Source organism: Episyrphus balteatus, chromosome 3, assembly GCF_945859705.1.
Source record: "Episyrphus balteatus chromosome 3, idEpiBalt1.1, whole genome shotgun sequence".
NCBI classification, from domain to species: Eukaryota; Metazoa; Arthropoda; class Insecta; order Diptera; family Syrphidae; genus Episyrphus; species Episyrphus balteatus.
The window spans coordinates 24,774,593-24,796,918 of record NC_079136.1 but is presented as its reverse complement, the minus strand read 5'-3'; the positions used below and the strand labels follow the sequence as shown (position 1 = coordinate 24,796,918).

Genomic DNA, 22,326 nt, shown 5'->3' with positions numbered 1-22,326 from the left:
TAATAAAATGACTTTCTTTCGATTAGACTGCCTCACCTTTGTAAAATCCATGGTTCTTTAATTGCTGACAATCCTTGCATAAGTTTAGCCTTCTCACTGGCATCTGTTTCATATTTGAACAAATCCCACATCTGATCCCAGGTCTCTTCTGTACCTGCTTGTGCCATTCCATGGAAGTAGATAGCATTACGAAGATCTGGTTTTGGCCTATTGCTTGGATCGCTTAACCAAGATGTAAATCTAGCGCCCACTTCTTGGAGACAGTTTACATGACCAAAAGAGCAAGCGGCATCCAAGATAGTAACACGGAGTAAGCTTTAAACAAAATTATCAAAACTTCATCCTTCTAGTTCAGGAGAAATACCTACTTTTTCAAATGATTATTTTCATCAACTTCCCATCCAACATTCTCGTAAACCTGAATCAACAATCTTCTGGCATATTTCCTAAAGTCATTGAACACATCAGTGTAGTAGAGGAGGTTCTTCATTGACAAGAGTTTCGATGTAGCCACATTCCAGGGAACATATTCCAATTCGTTTTGAAGGAACTTCGTCAAATCGAGGGCAGTTTTGTAGGACAATTGAGTGCTGTCTGCCAATGTGAAAGCATCATTGAGTAAATGAGCACGATCGGAAATCGAAAATGCGGCGGGAGTATTGAATAAGGCTTTGTTGATTTGTTCCCAGATTTCTTGTGGGTAATTGACACGATAATAGCCAACTTGATCTTTGTTTATCTTAATCCAATCAGTTGCGGAAGGAAGATTGATAATTACTACAATTAAATTAAATTTAAATTAATTTTGAAGGCATAATTGTGTAAATTCTTTTACCCTCTGAGTCATCATAGTTGAACCATGTTTTTTGAACAACTGGATTAGCGCTGGTCGTGTATGTAATTGGTATAGTCCATCGATAGCTGAAGAGAGAGACACACAGTTAAAGTTATAGTCAAATGAATCTTGATAAAACTTACTTAAACTCAGAATCGGAATGAGTTTGATTGTAGTCTTCTGGATTTGAGAAGAATCGTTTTTGGGTGAGTTTATATTGGGTTTGATTAACTTTGACAACATCAACAACTGGATAACCCGTTTGAACAGTCCATGTTTTCATTATAAGCCTGCAAAAATATCATAAGCAATTGTTCAAGAATGTAGAAATTCAAATTTACTTGACATCGAAATCTAAACTGAAAGACTCGAATTCACTAAAGAAGTCATCAGTCTCTGCATTACTAAATTGGTAGCGATCCAAATAATTGTGAACGGCCTCTTTGAAAACATCCTCTCCAACGAATCCTTCGAGCATACGAATAATTGAGGCACCCTTCGAGTAAGTAATGGAGTCGAAAAGTTCAGTAATTTGATTGGGACTTTCAACTGTTTGGACAATTGGATGAGATGCTAGTGTTGCATCTAATTTCATCACACCGTGTAAGTCATCGGTTAAGAATTGATCCAACTAAAATGACGAAAGTAAATAAAAATGTATTTCAAGTTTAAAAATTTACTAACCATTTTCCAGTCGGGATGAACACTGTTGACACCTTTGTATTCAATATAGGAAGCAAATCCTTCGTTCAGCCATAAATCGTTCCACCATTTCATGGTAACTTAAAATACATACAAATGTTGTAGAAAATTCAAGTCAATTATTTTATATTATTTAGAGCGTTAAGATAAACGAAAAATAAAATGCTCCAATATAACAAACTTTTAAACATTTTATAAAAGATGTTGCGGACATTTTTTTGAAGTCCAAACTTTTTCACAGAAGACAGCTTGAGAAACCACAATCATGACCAACGCGGACGTTGCGCGACCAATAACGATTTTGTTATTTATTGATGTAGTTTAGTCATGAATCTATTATACAAGAATTTTTTACCAATGATGCTCTTCCATTTTCCCTGAGCCTTAAGAGAAGACCCTAATCTCTTATATACGACAAATAGAAACCAAAATATAGCATTTTTAAAACAACAATTTCGAATCTCTTTCAGATTTTTTCTTTTTAAAAAAAAAAAAGAGTTGCTCTAAGAAGCTTATATCAAGAGCTCTCTAAGTCGGATATTTAAGATTAATGTTTTCAGGCTTAGGGAAAATGACAGAGCATCATATTTTATATTCAAAACGAAAATATAATTCAATTTTTCCTATTTACATTGCACAATGCATTCACACTATAAATATTGCAATATCTTACATTGTTAATTTGATAATAATTTCATTAATGGCCGGCGAGTGCCTAAAATGCCCATTCTCTTTTCTAGTTAAAAATAAGCTTTATGTGAAACTCTATTAAATGCTTCTGAAATATAAAACGCTTCATATATAAAAACGATACAAATATTTGAGATAAACCATCAAATTACACTGGTCTACAAAATTTAATTTTTTTTTTTTGGTACGGACACTTTAAATTTTTGCATCTCCTAACGGTAATATTTCAAAAACGGGAGCTGATAGGATATTTCTGACTTCAGATTCAGCACATCAAAAACCTATAGAAAAGTATATTTAAGTGTCCGCACCCAAAAAAAAAAAAAATTAAATTTTGTAGACCAGTTTCAAAAACGGGAGCTGATAGGATGTTTTTGACTTAGGATTCGAGTTCAGCACACCAAAAACCTATAGAAAAGTATATCTTAGTCTCGGCACCAAAAACGTTGTTGACTTGTGTTATCAATGGAGCTATTGCTTCAGGAACCGAAATACAGTTATTCGAAATATTTCTATATAGAAATATATTCAAAACGCGACATTTTTTTGGAGAAGACCCGCCAAACACATGATACCTTGTCTGCCTTTGATAAAATTTTAAATGCTATTATTTCTAGCCAAGCACTGGTCTCACTTTTTTAGTTTCAGATTGAATTGAAAGTCTTTTCATTGGAATCAACCTATAGAAGTGTAATTTATGCCAAAAGGTGACATTTTTCGAACGTTACAGCAGCTTTTGAATAATTAATTTTTTTTGTGAATCGAACTACATATTAAAGTATTCAACGATACTTTTGGGGTACATAACCGTGAAAGGTCGTTTAAGTTCTGTGAGGACTCTGAAAGCCAACAAGCCATCAAAGGACTGAGCTGAGATAGCTAAAAAAAAACTTCTGGGTTGGTGTAACTAGGCTCCTAGTCAAGACTTCCACAAAATTTACTAAATAATAACTAAACAACGTTTGCGAACAAGAAATTAATTTGATCAATTTGGCAAAAACTAATCAAAAATGGCTTAGTAATCGTAAATGATTTCATATCACAGGATGATTGGCTGGCTGGTAGTTTCTGGTGTAAGTTTTTCTTTATATTAGTATTTGACTGCGGAACCATAAGTCAGCAGTACTGGACATTATTTGCCGAACCTTCAAAGGAGCGCCAATGAGGAGCTAGTTAATGCAGTCGTAGTAAAAGTCTTGTTCTAATTAAATAAAAGAAAACTTATTTTTACACTTACCTAAGTTGCCAAACCACATATGAGCCAATTCATGAGCAATAACTGTTGCCACACGCTGCTTATTTGCACTCGAGCTGCTATTCTCATCATAAAGCAATGCAGTCTCCCTAAATGTAACCAAACCCCAATGTTCCATTGCACCAGATACAAAATCAGGAATAGCAGCCATATCTGAAAAGTAAACAATATTTATACTAATTCTATTCTACAGTCTATAAATAAATTACCCAACTTTGGCAAAGGATAAGCCAAATTGAAATAACTAATATAATGTTCGATAATAGTCGCTCCAGTATTCAATGCATAAGTAGCCTTCTCCATCTGTGCAGCTGTGGCAAACACTCTCATATCAAAGTCAGAACCGACCGTAGCATTAATCTTCTTCATTCTATGATGGAAGTCAGAAACAATAAAACAAGCCAAATAAGTGCTCATTTGGACACTATCAGCGAATACTACTTCCGTGACATTGCCTTTAACTGTTTGTTTCTGGAAAGAGAATTTGAAATGTTGTTTATATCTGATCTATTAACCAGGTATACGATTCTTTAGCTTTTCCATTGAATTTCATACATAAACCGAAGAACAATAACACTGGTTAAAAAAATTTAACTTTTTTTTGTTGCCGAAACAAAAATAAACTTTTCTGAAGGTTTTCGGTGTGCTGAACTCGAATCCGAAGTAAAAAAAAAAAATGAATCAGCTCCCGTTTTTGAAATATTACCGTTACAAAATGCAGTACTTCGGACCTTATTCTTTTATATAAGGAAAATTGTTTGAGCATATTAAGTAACGGTTTTTATAAGAACTATTTTCTACCTTTTTAAATCTGTTTAAATCTTTCCAATATCTTTTTTACTGCCCGAGATATCCTCAGTTGTTTGGTATTTTTATAAATTTTATAACGTCATTATCTCTTTTATGATATATGAAGCCAAACCCACTTACTTTATTTTAAGATATCTCGGGCAATACAAAAAATATTGAAAAGATTTAAACAGGTATCGAAAGATGGAAAATAGTTCTTATTACTAAATAGAATAAGGTTCGAAGAACTCAAAAAAACGGCATTTTTTAACGGTAATATCTCAAAAACGGGAGCTGATGATTATTTGTTTCTGACTTCGGATTCGAGTTCAGCAGACTGAAAATCTTCAGAAAAGTATATTTTTGTTTCGTCAACTACAAAACCCTTGTAAACCAGTGTAATTGTTTGTTCCATCTCCTAAACATTATATTTTATAGACAATATTTGATTTTTCAGTCCACAGCAAATTTTGCGAGTGGAGGTATGTTTAACTAAAATGTGAGTTTGCAGTTTGATAGACTTATGCGTTCTCATAACGAATTCAAAAGTCTGGCAGCTTTAAATCGCGGCTTTCCGAGGAGTTAAATATCACGAGTTTTCCAATTAAATAAACGGTTATATTTAGGAGACTTTCTTGTTTGTTATTTTGAATTCAGAACTCTCCAAAAATAGAGCCCTTATGGTTAGTTTAAAGGGCTTATATCTTGAAGTCTATTGATCGCGTTGTCAACTGAATTTTCGGATGAAAACAATTTAAAGCAATTAGAGTTGAATCAACTTGACCAGATTTAAGAATAACAAAAATGTCATCTACATATTTTGTAATAATTTTTGGTTTGTTTGGAATTTTATCAAAAATATCGTCCAATAAAGTTACAATATATTCCATTGGAACTCCTATTCCATTGGTGCTAAAATTGGTTGAAAAAAAATTTTGGATAGAATTAAAAATCATACCAGAATTCCAAAATTGAAACTTTAAACAATCTTAAGATTTTTTGTTATAGCTTTTAGATAACAATTATTTGGAATATAAAATATTTTATTAGCAAAAACAAGGAGTTTCAATGGGTGGTCCCGCTTCTGCAATATTAGCAGATATTGTTATGGAAGCTTTATTGGAAGATGTTTTTGATAAAATTCCAAACAAACCGAAAATTGTTACAAAATATGTAGATGACATTTTTGTGTTCTTACAGTTTACAGTTGAGCTTTAAAATAATGGAGAATTCCATATCTCCAACTATTACAGCACTGAAGAAGAACGTCGACACGTTCGAAACTTCAACGAAGATTTGAGATTTAATAAAGACTTAAAGCCCGCCAAGGATTTAATCAGCTGTATCAGCTATGTCCATGTAACAGGGCCATCGGGATATAGGGGCCCCCAAAAATACAGACCAGAAAACTGTAAACCTAAAAAAAATTTGAATAGGAAAAGAAGAGTTTTTGGAACTATTTTTTTGGACCAAAAGAACGGTACCGCCCATGTAATCGTACCAATTTTGGAAAAGTTTAAATTTTCTCAAAAACGTCTAAAAGAGATTTTTATGATAAAATTAAAATATTAGTTGAAGAGGTTTGTGTATAGCTTTCATACTTGCAGGGCAGCTGCTTGTGTAATCAATTTATATTGATGGTTTTGAATGAATAACAACAACTTGTATGTGTTATCACCAAGTTCATAGGTCGTGAGTCTGTTGATCGGGTTGGTCCCCATGAAATAGCTATAACTCCTGCCTATGAACTTGGTGGTAACACACACAAGTCGTTGTTGTTTTTTGTTTTTAAGCAAGGCCTTTCTTTTGATGAAACATTTTTTTTTTTTTTCGAAAATCATTATAATATAATGTGTATACCATATAATGGTATCTGCCATAGAACGTTATTTCTCTCAAGTCGCTGATTCAATTCCAACGAAATTTAAAAAAATAAAGCATTTACTTAGCTTTAATATACATGAATCAAAGATAAAATTTGTGGATGTGAACAATAGTGATCAGTCAAATTAGAAGATTAAATTAGAGATTAAATTTTGTTGAAATTCAGATTTTAAATTCTGATTAACAATTTCTACAAAACGGTATATCAACATTATTCAAAATTTTTTTTTCTTCTTGAAGAAAATAGTTCTTCATTAAAAACGGCTCTAACGATTTTGAAATTTTTTCTAAAAATGCATCTCAAGTTGCATAAATTTTTTTGAGTTGTGATTTCTGAACCAATTTTATTTGTTTTTAAACACATACATTTACTTAATTTATATATAAAGAAGTTTTGAAAATTTAAGCCTTTTCTGGTTCTGTGAACAAGTAAAACGAATAAATAGTTTTCAAAATGTTTTCACTTTTAACATTCATTTGGTCTAAAAAAGCGAATCTCGTATTGTGAATAAGAACATCCATGAATTTGCTGTTGTCACAAATTGGTTTATTTTTTAGACAACGAGAATCGCTATTAAAAGTGAATAAGTGAAAATCTTTTCGATTCATTTATTCACAGGTCCGTGCGACCCATTCTGCTATTTTATTTTAAAACAGTTCAATACTTCATACTGAACCCTTTATGTATCTGAACACACATAAGTGTAAGTGTTTTAGTTGAAAAAAGCCTATGCACCAATCTAGGGGAATGGGTTTTATTTTGGATACAGGGTCCCCTAAAGGCTAGCTACGCCACTGGATTTAATTAAGTTAAATGCCTTAATATTAAGGAAAAAGTTAAAAATACTTACAACTTCATTCATATTCGAGAGAGCATGATATCCACCAGCTGTTGGATGCACCAAAGTTACTTCAAAGAATGCCTTCATTGCTGGCTCATCGAAACAAGGGAACGCCTGTCGAGCATAAGTTGGCTCGAATTTTGATGTCGCCATCCATCTAAAAAGAGAAATAACAACACAATTATATTAAACTGTCAAGAGATATACTATTTCAAGAAATGTGATAAAAAAATTCCACCTAGTTTCATTCGTTGCCTTGTCCTTGTAAGAACTCTGATAAAGTCCCACAATTCGGTCAGTCAGACTTCCATTAAAGTTCAATTTCAATGAATAGTTTCCTTCTGTCAAAGGGTCAGCAAACTCTGTCACCCAATATTCCAATTCAGGATGTTGGAACGTCAAAGACGGATTTATCTGCCGAGGTGCTTCTTCGCCAGTTGACAAAGCCAAAACTTCCAATGTTTCAACTGCAAGCTTATTCGCGTGAACCGGAATAAATGAAATTGGTTTAAGAATCTCCAATTTAATTGTAATATTCCCTGAGAATGTTTTCTCTTGCAAATTAGGATTCAAAAACAAATTATAGTGTTTTGGGCGAATTTCCTTTGGCAGACGATAACCCAATTGATTGAGTACTTTAGATGTTGACAAAATATTCGCATTTAATTTAGGCATCGTTGTCATTCGTTTATAATTGCTCTCTAAACTATTTTTATCAAGTTTACTTGTAGGAAATAATAAAATTGGTTTTGTTTTTTGTTGATTTATCACAGAATCGATGGAATATTTTTCGTCAGATAACAAAAAATGATTGCCGTTTTGTTTTTGTTCATCAGACAGTTCATAGGGAAATGTCATATTTGACATATTACCTGTTGCAGCAATTGTTCTTCCTACATACACTAGCGCCCCCAGTAAGAAAGCAACCAAAACTAATAAAAACACACAGAAGCCGATCAGGGTGAATATTGTATTTGAACGTTTTTGTCGATGAATTTGTTCATTTCGGAAACGATGATGTTCGTCGGTGGAGAGACTGGATCGCGGTCGGACGGGTGGGATTTTAGGTTGTATTGGCGGGTACATAATGTCAGCTGCAATATCCGATGCTGATGACAGGGAATGGCGGTTATTGTTGATGCCATTTGGCGGTAGTTTTTTGGTGAATTTCATTTTTTAATTTATGATTTAAATTTAAATTTTTGTGTTTTTGTGCAAAAATAATTGATTATCACATTGGAGTTATTTTGTTGCCGATTTGTGTTGGTATTTAGGTATATAAATTATAGTAAGTTTAATGTTCTCGCGTTTGTTAATGGCATTATGGTAAAACCTTAAAACTATGTATTTAGGTTGCTAGATTATAAAAAAATATATGTAAATACATTTTTTTTATTCTGAAACTTTTCGGTTATAATCATCATCAACAAGAAGACTTTTTCATGGAAATAAGGTTCCCACATACTTATTTGTATTTTGATAAAAATGTAAAAAAAAAAGTAGCCCGACAAACAATTTTGGTTCTATAAAGCTTTATAGATGCAATTGTTGCTTCTGTAAAGCATTATAGAAGCAAAATTGTTAGTAGGGAGATACTAGTAAAAACTCAGCAGTTACAGAAGATTTTAACGGCCATATTATTCACTCTGGATTTAGTTTGGATAAAAGTTAATTTTAAATCTAATCACCCAAATCCGAATTTCATAAATCCAAGGATTTAATTTTTTGTTCTTATTATTCACTCAAAATAAATTATGTGATTGTCCAATAAATTTTGTTAAATTTGGATTTATCTTTATTTTTCCTTCACAAAATACTTGACAAAACAACTTAACACTGTGAAAATTAATTTTACATCTGGATTTATAAAGTTAAATAGACCTCCAGAGAGCAGTTTAAATTGGTTTGGATTTAACCCTCTACTGCATGAATTAATATTAGCGGACGAAAAAATTAAAAAATGCTTTACATGGGTTCTTTGGGTTGTTTCAAAACGGTTTTTATTAAAAAATTTTTTTTTAAATAATTTGTTTAAAGAATTTGTTTATAAGCCAAATTTGGCTTCGTATGCATTTAGGGGTAAGAAATTTTACTAATTTTATTTATTCAGATTATGTAAAGAATACAATTGAAAATATCAAAAGATAAATATTTATCATTTAAAAACAAAATAATGTAAAATAAATACATTGCATTACAAAAAGTTAAGAATTAATTCAAATTTGGCTCATTTTAAGCCATGGAACCGAGAAAAGCAATTTGTTTTTTCCGTTAAATATATTTTTTTCTGGTTCACATTCTTTCCACTGTCGAAGTAAGTCTTGCTCCAACATTTTCACCCACTCCCAGATCTTACAAAAGCTAAGAAGTAATAAAATTATTGAAAAATATTATAGGTGAGCCCCCCTTTCCCTGAAATTTGTGTGGTTACGCCGCCGGAAATGGGGTTAACATGTGAAAAATGTCTCTAAAAGCGAAGGGACTCAATTTCTGAATAAAACATAGATTCCAAGCAAAATAACAATGTAAAGGAACAAAATTTTCCAACAAAAAAGTTTTACATATTGTGTAGATTTACAACCCCTGAATGCATACGAAGCCAAATATGGCTTCCCTACTTTTTGCCCTCCCAAGACCAGGCCAATAACTTTTTTTCAATAAAAATTGGTTCATAGCATACACAATTAGACAATCGATCCTAAATAAATTTTTAATTCCACTTTACTTTCCAAAGAAACGCAGTTATTAACACTTAAAGTATGAATATATTCTACACTTTCGATTTCAATGCACACGACTGATCGACTCACCTGTGATCATAAAATACACCTATATTTTGTGCCGGACATACGAAAAAACTATCTCTATGGGTTCTCAGAAACACAAAGAAGAGGATTGTATTGAATCTTTACCATTTTTTTGTGACAGAGAAGAGAAAAGTGCATACAAATAGACAAAACCATATTTGGCTTCGTATGCAGTAGAGGGTTAAAAAAAATCTTACTTTTTTTGTAGGCATGGTAGAAATATGATTGATACGTCATATAAAAAGTGAAATAAGCTTTCAGATGATATAAAAGGAGAATGGGCAAGTTTGTATGGAACGTGGACGTTACGCGGCCATGAATGAATTTGTTATTTTTTGATGTAATTAAGGTTTACATATATTGTGCAGAAGTTTTATCCTTGTGACGTACTTCAAAAACGGATAAAATGCATTTTTGCATTTAACACTTTATATAGATTGTCTCATTGTTATAACTTAATCGTGTATTTTAAGTGCAAAAAATGATACTCTGTCATTTTCCCTGATTCTGAAGACCTTTAACTTGAATATCCAACCACTAGAACACAAACTATAAGCATTTTAACACAACAATTTCAAGCCTATTTTGAGAGTTTCGTTGTTCAATTTTTTGTTAGTTTGAACTGTTTGAAAACTTTCGAACAAAATCTTGAAATGGTTCTCTAAAAAATCTTATATTATGAGTTCTATTGGTCGGATTTTCAAGATTTATGTCTTCAGACTTAGGGAAAATGACAGAGCATCATATTTTATGTTTCAAATAAAAATATAAATCAATTTGTCCTTCATACATTGAACAATGCATTTACAATACTAATACTGCATTATCTTGCATTCTTAATGCAATACAGCGAAACGTCCATAGTAAAAGTTTTTCCTATGTTATAATTCTTTCATTTGATACCAATTTCACTAATGGCCGCTCAACGTCCAAAATGCCCATTCTCCTTTATCATAGGTTGTCATTTAAAAAAATAGATTTACTGGGAGAAAAAGATTGATTTTTGTATACTTTTTTGATGAAAAAATTGATTGGGTTCAAAAAATTCTAACTCTTTTTGTAGATGTTGTATAGACATGGTCGATATAAATATTTTGAGCTGAAACAATAAGCTTTCGGCAGATATAAAATGTATTATAGGTATGTGGATTTAAAGGTGATAGAATAAAAAAAGGTAGACTTTTTCGATTTTTTTTTTGCAAGAAAAATGATTTTTCAAGGTTTCACTTCTACCACGTGTGAATTGCACACATGATTTATATAACTTTATTTTTGATTCATGTTTTCACTAGAACCCAAATGAGATAATTTCGCAAATGAGATCAGTTCAGATTTAAAATTCAATTTTTTTTCTATAGAATTTGACATTCGAAATGAGATAATTTGAGTAATTATCTCATTTGAGCTATAGTGAAAACAATCTATAAATGTTTTTTTATATACAAAATTTCACTGAAACTGAAGTAGTCATGGGATATTCAGATTGAGGGATTTATTATTGTGATCTTTATTATATTGCATTTATAATTAAATGCTTTGATTACATCTTTATAGTAGTATTAGGCGAGTTGAATTTAAAATATGTATATAATTTTGAAAAATTGAAGGGCAATGGGTTAGGACCAGTGTTGCCGCTGGGGAATACGAGAAGGTCGCAAAAAATAGTGGCATGTGTAAATTTTTTTTTTTTTTTAATATATCAAAACCACACGAAATTCGTATACATTGCTAAAAAAAAAAAAACACGGTATTTTTATTATCTCGATTGAGATCAAATTAAAATATTTATTCTGAATAAAAACTCCTTTAGAAAAATGTCCGAAGAACAGATTCCAATTGAGAAATTTTCACAATATACCTAGGTCCTTTTGGTTTTTAATTTTGTTCCCTTCCATTCATAATAACGAAAAAGCGAAAACGGAGGAAAATTTGACTAAGGGAGCGCCGGAGTTTTAATTGAGAATACGGATGATTTTATAAAATTCTTTGTTATGAAAAAATATTATAAAACATAATACTATATAGAAAGTATTTTTATCTTCGATGTTAAGAACGTCAGTAGTTGATGTGTTTCTTAAGATTCATTTAGAACATGTATTGAAATAAGAAAATAACACAAGGAAGTTGCTTAAAAAAACATGCATTTTAAGAAACGAAATACAGGAAGGCTGATTTTTTCAAATCTAATAAAAAAGATTAGGTAATAGAAAAACTTAAGGCCTAGTTTTCACCAAATTAATGGCGAATTCCGTTATTTTGGAAAACTGGGAATTTTACATATATCTCACAGACTATTGATTGGTTTGACTGAATAAGTTATTTGTTCAAACTTCAAAATTGTTTTTCTTGTGCATACATTGAGAATAATACTAGCCGTGTTTAATTGGTACTCAGTATTTTACTGAGTAATCATTTTATGCTGTTAAAAAACAACAAGCGATAACTTTGATTTATTATTGATAACTCTATATTGTTGAAGGGTCAAAAATGTATAAGTTTATTCAAAAAATTTCTCTGTAAACCAACAAATAAAAAACTTTTGTTTATTCTTAGCAATCATTTGTTGTTGTTTCCCGTGCAAAATTTTGCTGAGCTAAGTACTGAGTTACCAAAAAAACACGGCTACTATTTATTTTTTTCAATTTTTCTCTGTCCCTCACATTGGATTGAATATTGTATAGCGTCAAATATTTAATAGATGGTTAAAGTTTTGAAGATAATGTGATTTTTCATGCCAAAGCTACGAAACTTAAAGGAATGTTCAAAATATTATTTTTGCAAATGATACTAAAAAGAGGCTAAGGGCCATTTTGTTCACTATTGCTCAACTTGTAGCAAACTCTCAAGTTGACAAACCTGAGAGTTGACTATAACTTGAGAGTTAAAACAAAAGTTGAGAATTGATTTTGTTCACTATCGTTTTCTCAACTCTCGAGTTTGTAAAACAAAAGTTGGCCAACTTTCAGTTTAAAAAATATCCCTAGGATATTTGTGACAGCACAAACAAATACTGCCAGTTCAATGTCATTTTAATCGAAGTTTTTTGTAATTTGTTCGTTCTTGTGTTGAAAATGTCAAATTTGTTTTAAAGAAATTTTTAATCGGTATTTAAATTTATTTGGTTTGTGTAATTTATAAGTAATAACTTCTTCTTCTTCCTTTTTTCTCGGCGCTGTTATGATCTCGATGTCGAGGGGATCATAACCTTCCCACGTTACTGCTTCACACTAGTGATCCGCCTGTGGGGTTCGCCGGGTTGACCTCAGAAATCGGCGGCAAGCCTCCCGGTTTTGTATTGTTCCGTTTCTGAGGCCAACTGAATGCTGGTGTTTTTGCATTTGCTTGTACCAGGAGTTTATAAGTAATAACTAATCTATTTTTGTCCGATTGTACGCACGCCGCACCGTTTTTCAAGATTTTCAAATCCAAAGCAATCCAATTTCAAAAAAATATTAAGTGCAGAATTATAATTGAAGTTCCTGTAATTGTATAGAAGTGAAAATATTCAAACGTCCGTGCGTCGCATCCAGTGACCTTAAGCAGAATTTTTTAACAAGAAATCTAGAAAAATAACTTGCTGCAAACCCATGCCATCAAAAAAATATTGAATATTTTCGTAGACAGAATATTTTATTTTAAGGTTTTAATAAAATACATAAGAAAAAAAATGGTTTTAGTTTTTGTTTTGTTCTTGAATTTTTTTCTTTAAACTAGCGGGGCAACATTTTGCATTGATTCCTCTCAAAAGAAAAGGTAATGCCAAAATTGTGTTGCTTTGGCACATTATTTTTTTTCACAATAAACAAACAAAATTTTGACAGAAAAATAAAAAAAAAAACATTTTGAAGCAAACTCCCAAGTTTTGTCGGCAAACTTCTACTTTTTCCGGAAGTTAAGAAAACCGAAAGTTGATAAACTCTCGAGTTGAAAATCAAAAGTTAAAAACGTCAACTTTTAGTGAATAAAACCAAATTCAGAAGTTAAAGATAAAAATCCTCAAGTTATGTTTAACTTCTAGTGAACAAAATCACCCTAAATAGGTTATTAGAATGAACTCTCTGATTCTAGTATAGGTAGGTACAGCTTGCTCTGTATCTGAAGTGAAAACAAATTCAATGGAAGGTTGAAGGGTTTGATCAAAAAGGAAACTAATTATTTCCATTCATTCTTTTAAAGATGGGGTCAAAAAAGTCGCAGTATTTTTCAAAAAGGGTCAAGACAGTCAGTTTTCAAAAAGTCGTATCATGGTCGACGAGTTAAGGAAAAAGGTCAAAATGCGACTAGAGTCGCACAGCGGTAACACTGGTTAGGACTAAGAAGCGCAAGAGGAATAAACCATTTGTTTTCTTATAACATGATTTCAAAAAACATTAAATGAAAATGAAATTCAAAGAGAGCCTCGTTTATATTTTTCCTGATTTTCAAAACCTATGCTGTATTTTGTCAAAAATGAGACCCATATACTAAGCTTCGATTAAGAAACTTACAATAAGTTATACATCGTATAAGAGACTGCCTACTAGCAATTTTGCTTCTATAATGCTTTACAGAAGCAACTGTTGCATCTGTAAAGCTTTATAGAACCAAAATTGTTTGTCGGGCTGCAGTTTTGGAATTTTGTATTTTCTTGTGAAGGGAACATGTTAAATTTTTTTTTTTTTTAATTTTCGCCTAATCTTAATTTTGGTAATTGTCAAAGAAGCAGATGGCAAAGTTTTATTATATTTTGGAGCAATAGTGTCAACTTAAAGGCTGCAACTGCAATTACTCAGCTCAGTTTACCCTAAAAGTAACACGATCTTGCACTACAAAATTGGGCCTTCGTGTGGCATATAATTAAAATTAGAACGAATACAAATTTTCGTATAGATATTCTATTATTCAAACTCAATCTAAATTAATTTTAATTACCTACCCTCTACCTACCCACCTACTGAGGTATTAATATCTCTAGCTTTACGTCTATTATAAAAATGATTAAACAATTTCTAAAGAATTATTTTTTCTAAACAAATGTTCATCACTGAATTAAGTACAACTTCCGCAAGTTGACCAACTTAATGCCTCCCCTTGAACTGAATGTTTGTTGTCGTCAATTAATGATGCAATTATATCACAAAAAAACACAAGCAAACAAACAAAAAACAAAAAGAAGTCTCATTGCAACTTAAGACTTAAGTTGAACTTTCTTTTTCCTTTTAATTTTTTTTTTTTTTTGAAAAATGTCTTCAGCGTGTAAATTTATTATTGTCTCCGCATTAAATTCACTTTCACGCAAATAAACGCATAATAAAATGTGAATTCGAGATAAACAATACGCGTTCCAATTAAAAACTGAAATATTTTGGTAAAAAATTTTGCCATAAAATTCCAAAAAAGAAATTATTATACCTCTAAGTTTTGTAATATTTGGTTTCCGGAACAAATAAACTACATTCACTCACATTTAAAATTTTAATTGATAAAACCAAAATCTGGAGAAGCAATAATAATTATCACGTGTGAATCTCATTTGAATAATTCAGGTAGGTAAACAATACTTTGTTGGATTAAATCAAAAAATACAAACAAAAGTTTAAAAGAGGTTATTGATCTTTTTGATGGGAAGACTATAAAATACTTGGGACGATAAAAAGGCAGTTGACATTAGCTCTATCGATAACCAATTGATTAATTTAATGTTGATTAGCAATAAATTTATGAGATATTGTTTTTTTCTCAACAAATTTACATACATTCACATGTAAAACTACTTTTGTGAACCCCAGGTATAAGATGACAAACTTTACAATTTTGTTTACAGGGTGACCTGAAAAAAGAGCTAATAAAGCTGGGTCGTTGATTTCGTTTTTACTGAAAAATGTTTCGAGCAAATTATGGTACAGAATGGCTATTCTTCAAAGTCAAAAGTTACCAAACTTTATAGTTGTTACTTTTGATCTTATAAAACTCTTCCTACATTTAAAGAAACACCCTGTTCAAGCGGTCGAATTAATATGATTTAAGATGATTCGTTTATACAAAAGCCACAAATTGAAATTTATTTCTGCGGATTATTTGTGTATTTGACGTTCATCATACACGAATTATAAAAGCTAGCATACCTTCTATTCAAAAGTTACGTTATTTTCTTGTAGATATTCAAGATACATCTAACTGATTAAATCACATTATATTAACGGTAACGCACTAGCGGTATATTAAATCTTTTCTGTTAGATTAATCTTGAACTTGTGACACTAAACGATGATGATAACCTCGACAAACAAGCTATATTAAACGAGTACTGTAACAGCTTTTTTTCTTTAATACAAAAATGTTAGTTTTTTTCTAGTTCAATATTCAATGGTTGTACTTTCTAAAAAGTGAATTTCTTGGCAAAACCGCATCTTTGGCAAGAAAAAACGTTGAGTTCATTATAACATCGATCACATTGATCGACCGGCACGACGACATTAGCCGAAGGAATCAAATCGATTTATTGTAATTTATTCCGAAATACTATTACTCTTACTAGGAATTTTTCTAGATCGTAGTTAGTTGATGGATAAAAAATTGACTTTGTCGACTTTGTAGATAAAATTACAATAGCTATCATTATTTTTGTTGAAATTGTTTTTTTTTTTTTTCCTTTTAAACTGAGAAAAAACTTAGAGATAGAGTGGGTATGGTGTAATTTAATGAATGAAATCTGTCACATTATACACAATTTGCACAGCATGAGATAGAGGCTTTTAGAGGAGATAAAATAAAATAAAATCTATTTGCGTTGTTCTTTTTTAGGTAATTTTAAGGGCGGATAATTTGTTCTCCACTTAGATATCCATAATCGGAAAATTACATGAGTTTAATGCGGATAAATAAAAATTTTGTCTACAACAATTGTAGTTGCATTGTATGTATCAAAACTACAATCCAAATTGGAAAATGCCAAAATAATTTTGAAAGGAATTTTTAATAACAAAGTTGTCTTAAAAAACCTTTGATAATAATTCCTTAATAGATGGATAGCACTTTACAAGTTACTTATATTTTTTTTTTTTAATATTAGGACACTGTGGCGTATGTGGAATACACAATAATTTTTTGTTAATTTTTTGTAAAGTTTCTATAATTTTAATTTTTATTTGAATATTCTAATTTTTTTGCAAATCATTACAATATTTATTAACTATTCGAATATTGTAGCAAAAATATTGAATATTAAGGTTAACAGTATTGAGATGTTCTTATTGGTTATTAGTTAGCTATCACCCTTAAAATTTAAGGCTTTTTCCACAAAAAACGAAATATACTTTTCTGAACGTTTAAGGGGTTTTGAACTCGAATCCGAAGTCAGAAAAAAGAAACGTTTTTGTTTTAATTTTATAACGGTAATATTTCAAAAAGGGAGACCAATAAATTTTTTCTGACTTCGGATTCAAGTTCAGCACCTTTAAAACCTTAAGAAAGGTGTATTGTGGTTCTTGTGGCAAAAATCTTGTCGACGAAGGTAATAGACCAACCAACAGTAAAAAAGGTGGAAAAAATGAAACAAGATTTTTACTCATAATTAGAAAATAAGTGTCTAAAAATATATTCAAATATTTCGTTTTATACACTAGGCAGGTTCAGAAACGTTAGGGATTAAATATTTAGGTAATTTTTCGGTCTCTGATAGGTCAACTGTCAAAAATAATCCTTAAAATTTAGGTAATTTTATTGGAAAGCTAACTGGAAAGTAAGACAAGAAAATTTTCCTTAAGAATTTAGGAAAGTTTTTTTTTTGTCAACATGACAGCTAATTGTTTTTAATTACAGAATTACGTTAGCAAAATTAAATCTATTTGTGTTGAAAACGAGTAAAAAGTGCACAATCGGTTATAATTAATATTATTTATTTATTAAAGTAAAATGAAATTGTCTATCCCATGCGATCTGTAAAATTCTCAAGTAAATTTCGAAATTTGACAATAATGAAATATCCAAACTAATTTGGTCAATTTACTCAAATTTTCGTTCAGAAAATGACGTGGTCTTAAATCTTAATATCTAGTCCTTAATATTTCCTGAACGTGCCCAATATAATTGACTATATATGTGCAAAACTTATGATTTTTTTAGTAAATAAAAGTTATATGAGTGAAATATCTGGTTTCACGTTTTATATGAAATTTCCCATATACTTAACCTTAAGCCATTTTTGGGTCCGAGTTAATATTAAAAAAAAGAGAACAAATTGTGCAGATGGCTCAAGACAGGCATAATATGTACATATATTGTTAGTATAATGTATTATGAATATTTATAAAGTATTAAGTACTACTTTATTTATTATACATAAAAGTTAATTAGAAATAAAATGCACGACTGGGTTGCACGAACTTGCTCTAAGAGTTCAAGTTGCTTAAATTTTTAAGACCTTATAGAAATTTGGGAAATGTAGGTATATAAAAAAAAAATAAAAACATAAAATTCGTTTCGTATACCGTTAATAATGATTTTCAAAAAAAAATTTCGTCAAAGATAGACCTTGCCAAAAAACTAATATCTGAATTTTTTAACAAAATCGTTGGAGCCGTTTTCGAGGAATAAATTTTTTCCTAAATTTTTATATGACAGGTACCGTTATTTTCGGTCCAAAAAAATTAATTCAACCCCTCTGGAGAGTCTCCATGCGAAAGCATAACTTATTCTATAGTACCTACCTATAGTACCACCATCAGATTCTAAAATTTATTTCCCAAATTAAAAAATTAATAATTTTCTTCATGCTTTGACGGGTTTTCAAGATCAGAATGAGGATATAATTGTAAGTTCAACAAAAACCAAAATAAACAATCAACACAATTCAAATCCAAAAACAAGTTGTATACACAAATTATTTTATGATCAGACCACATTATTAAATAATTTCCATTGTTCAGCGATTGACCGCGCAGTTAAAGTCATTCATGACGAAACATTCCAATTGTTGTGTATAATATCTCGCATGACTTTACTTTTATTGCTCTCGTTTTCGATTGAGATAAAATGAAAGTGAATCATTTCTTGTTTTTTTTTTAATTTAAATTGCAAATTTAAATTAAATTAACTACCAACTATTTGTTCTTTTATTGTAATACTTTCACAATAGGAGGAAAGGTGTGTTTATTAATAAACTATTTTTTAAACTCTTAATAACTGCGTGCGTGTTAAACAACACTCATTAGACGTCAAATTGTTTCAATTTTATTTGCATTAAGTTCAATCATCGTCATTTTAACTGCAGTTCAACGGTTGAACATTAGCATCCAGTTGCACTTGGCATAAAGGCAACCGCACAAGTGTATGTTTGCTCAATCGACTTGGTGAATGAAATGTAGGTCTATTTAAAAAGTCTGCGAGATGTATAAATTTCGCACATTTGTATAGAATGTTGTATAGCTTAGCTTTAGAGTGAGCCATTTTCACCGAGTTGATTTTTTTTTTGCAGAATATTATAATTAGAAGACAACGACACCGGCGTTGTATGATGATTTTACACTATACAGGGTGTCCCAAAAGTAATGGATCAAACGAAGTATGCTAATAGGGGATCTTAAGGGCTCTCAGAATTTGGTAACTTGTTCATCCCAAATCCTTACGGTTTTCGATTTAATGCAATTCTTGTGAAATTTCGAAAAATCTCGACTTTGCAACAGTATTTTGCTTCCTGCTGCCATTATTGATTTTTGTTTTTTACAATTCTTTTACTAAAACATTGACAAATAATTAGGAACAATTAATTAATCAAAATATTTTTTATTCCATAAGCAATTTCGATGCAAATTAACTAACAGTTTCAAGTTTTATAAAAAATCAATTTTTAACTTTTATTTGAGAGCAACACCGCAAAAACAATTTCTATGGTGTGAGAATGGTTTAATATTTTAAAAAGTTGCCCTGCTATTGTAGTTTTCAAAAATGTATAAAAGTTTCCAAAGTTGCAGTTAGATCGCAAAATATTACAATTTGAATTCAACAAAACAGGGTTTTTCAGAGCAAAAAACAACCAAAACAAACACATTTTCTCGAACTGTTATTTGTTTAATTTTCTTTGAACAAAAGCCTCTATTTTTGTTTGTATTTTTGCTTTGAAAAACCCTGTTTTGTTGAATTCAAATTGTAATATTTTGCGATCTAACTGCAACTTTGGAAACTTTTATACATTTTTGAAAACTACAATAGCAGGGCAACTTTTTAAAATATTAAACCATTCTCACACCATAGAAATTTTTTTTGCGGTGTTGCTCTCAAATAAAAGTTAAAAATTGATTTTTTATAAAACTTGAAACTGTTAGTTAATTTGCATCGAAATTGCTTATGGAATAAAAAATATTTTGATTAATTAATTGTTCCTAATTATTTGTCAATGTTTTAGTAAAAGAATTGTAAAAAACAAAAATCAATAATGGCAGCAGGAAGCAAAATACTGTTGCAAAGTCGAGATTTTTCAAAATTTCACAAGAATTGCATTAAACCGAAAACCGTAAGGATTTGGGATGAACAAGTTACCAAATTCTGAGAGCCCTTAAGATCCCCTATTAGCATACTTCGTTTGATCCATTACTTTTGGGACACCCTGTATATATTATATATACCAGTCATTGCATCTCTGATCCGGCTAAAGTGGTTGGCCTACAAAGAGCTACTTAACTACTTTGCCAGGAACGAACTTGCCTTAGAGATAGTTAAAGTTTATTTTTATAGGTTGATAAGTTCTTGAGGGCGAAAAATAAAGTAAATTCAGAAAGAAATAGCTTTTGAAGTTTCTTGTTAGCGATTTCTTTCGTGGGTTTTCAAGCTTTTCTTTGATAGTTTGCATGAGGATTTTTTTACTAAGGCGTTGAAAATCTTTAATCCGCACGTTGCGTACAAGCACTTTTTTTGTATACAGATCCAATTATCATCATAGACAGTTGCGATTTATATAGTCATAGTCGCCTAGTGTATTTGTGTTGTGAATGTAATTTGAAGCCAAATTTATGACAATGAAGGAATATTTCGAGTTTGTTTTCGACATAACAATTTTTTTTATTTTGGTCAAAAAAAAAATTAAAGTCGACATTGAAGAGAAATTTAAAATTGATCTTTATTTTATCATAAACAAAAAAATAAATAGGGTAATGCAAGAAAATAAAGTAAAACCATTGAATAATTATATATAGAAGTGACACCGGAAAAAACATCCGCTTTGTTTGAGGGGTGGCGCTACAATCGTTACAAGAGTGGCGCCACAATCGTTTTAGGATTGTGTATTCGATGGCCGAAAAATTCCTTAAAAGGACTTTTGGTTACTAAGTAACCACAACTACTATATTATTTATATTTGGTGTATTTGTAATTTGTATTAGTTTTGTGTTGTGTTAGAAGTGTGTTTGTTTATTTTTGTTTCTGTAATATTCAAATTGAATTTATTTTTAATTTTTGTAATATTTTGAATTGAACATTTATTTTTGAATGTTTGATTCTTATGTATATTTGAAAGGATTTTGTTTTTCTGTTTTTATTAACGACAAGAAGATTTTTCTTCAACTATAGAGAGTTTATTTAATTTTGACTAGGGTGCTTTTTGTAATAATATCTAGCTGTAGTTCACATTATTTAAATGTTGTCTGCATGCACTGTAGCATATACTTACTATTTTCTTAAACCCCATATGCAAGAGTAGGTAAGGATCAAGTTCATACAATATGGCCATATTACACATTATTTTAAAGTATTTTAATGCATATTTCAAATATTTTAATACAATACGAAACTATCTCGATTATTTGCTTAAAATGATTTATGTATGCGAACAAGAACTTTGGATTTACGGCTTTGTTCAAATTTGCAGTTTTTACAAAATGTTAAATTTTGGAAAAAAAATCTTTTCGTACCATTTTTGGATACTTTTCTCTGTTTTTAATTTTTTTTAATCTAAAATTTAAACGATAATAATTAATAAAATGTTGAAATAAACTCACAAGAATTTGAGTTTATTTGAAAAAAAAAAACTGTAAAAAGGTCTATTTTGATCGCAAATGTATGAAAATGTGGTTTTGGATAGTTCCAATGATTTTCCTATTTCACCATTTGAAATAAAATATTTATTTCTAATATCCTAAAACTAGAAGAATGTAGCTTTTACATGCTCTTTATTTTGTCATGATACTATATAGTCAAGCTATGCATTCTCACAAAAAAAAAGTTGAGATAACAATCAGACATTGCATTACTATAGCCCTGTTCCTTTGGAGAATACTAATAGTAGATTTTTTTGTTCATCTGTCAGTCTGTCTGTCTATAGCTAAACGGATCTACCGATTAACATCAAACTTGGTATGAAGTATTTTTTGGAGACTCTCCAGAGGGGTTTTTAGAACTAATTTTTTTTACCAGAAATAACGATACCTGCCATATACCAATATCGGAAATGTTTTATTTTCTCGAAAACGGTACCAGTAATTTTGTTTAAAAAAATTATAAAATAGTTTTTGGGCAATCATGGAAATGTTTTAAAATTATTATTAACCTACC

General features: G+C 30.5%; 1 protein-coding gene across 4 annotated transcripts in view; it reads right to left on the bottom strand.

The window, feature by feature from the left end:
- LOC129915977 (glutamyl aminopeptidase-like) overlaps positions 1-22,326 on the bottom strand; it is a 41,453-nt gene that overhangs the window by 599 nt on the left and 18,528 nt on the right. For 3 of the 4 annotated variants that reach the window (XM_055995714.1, XM_055995713.1, XM_055995716.1), the window contains exons 2-11: positions 7,236-8,353; positions 7,007-7,154; positions 3,692-3,953; positions 3,465-3,635; positions 1,520-1,617; positions 1,177-1,466; positions 979-1,125; positions 836-921; positions 369-777; positions 37-315 (exon numbers count right to left, since the gene is read on the bottom strand). In XM_055995714.1, coding sequence (XP_055851689.1) covers positions 37-315; positions 369-777; positions 836-921; positions 979-1,125; positions 1,177-1,466; positions 1,520-1,617; positions 3,465-3,635; positions 3,692-3,953; positions 7,007-7,154; positions 7,236-8,170 — 2,825 coding nt within the window. In that variant the 5' untranslated portion in view covers positions 8,171-8,353. The remainder of the gene's footprint in view (positions 1-36; positions 316-368; positions 778-835; positions 922-978; positions 1,126-1,176; positions 1,467-1,519; positions 1,618-3,464; positions 3,636-3,691; positions 3,954-7,006; positions 7,155-7,235; positions 8,354-22,326) is intronic. The other variant, XM_055995717.1, reaches the window with a different exon arrangement.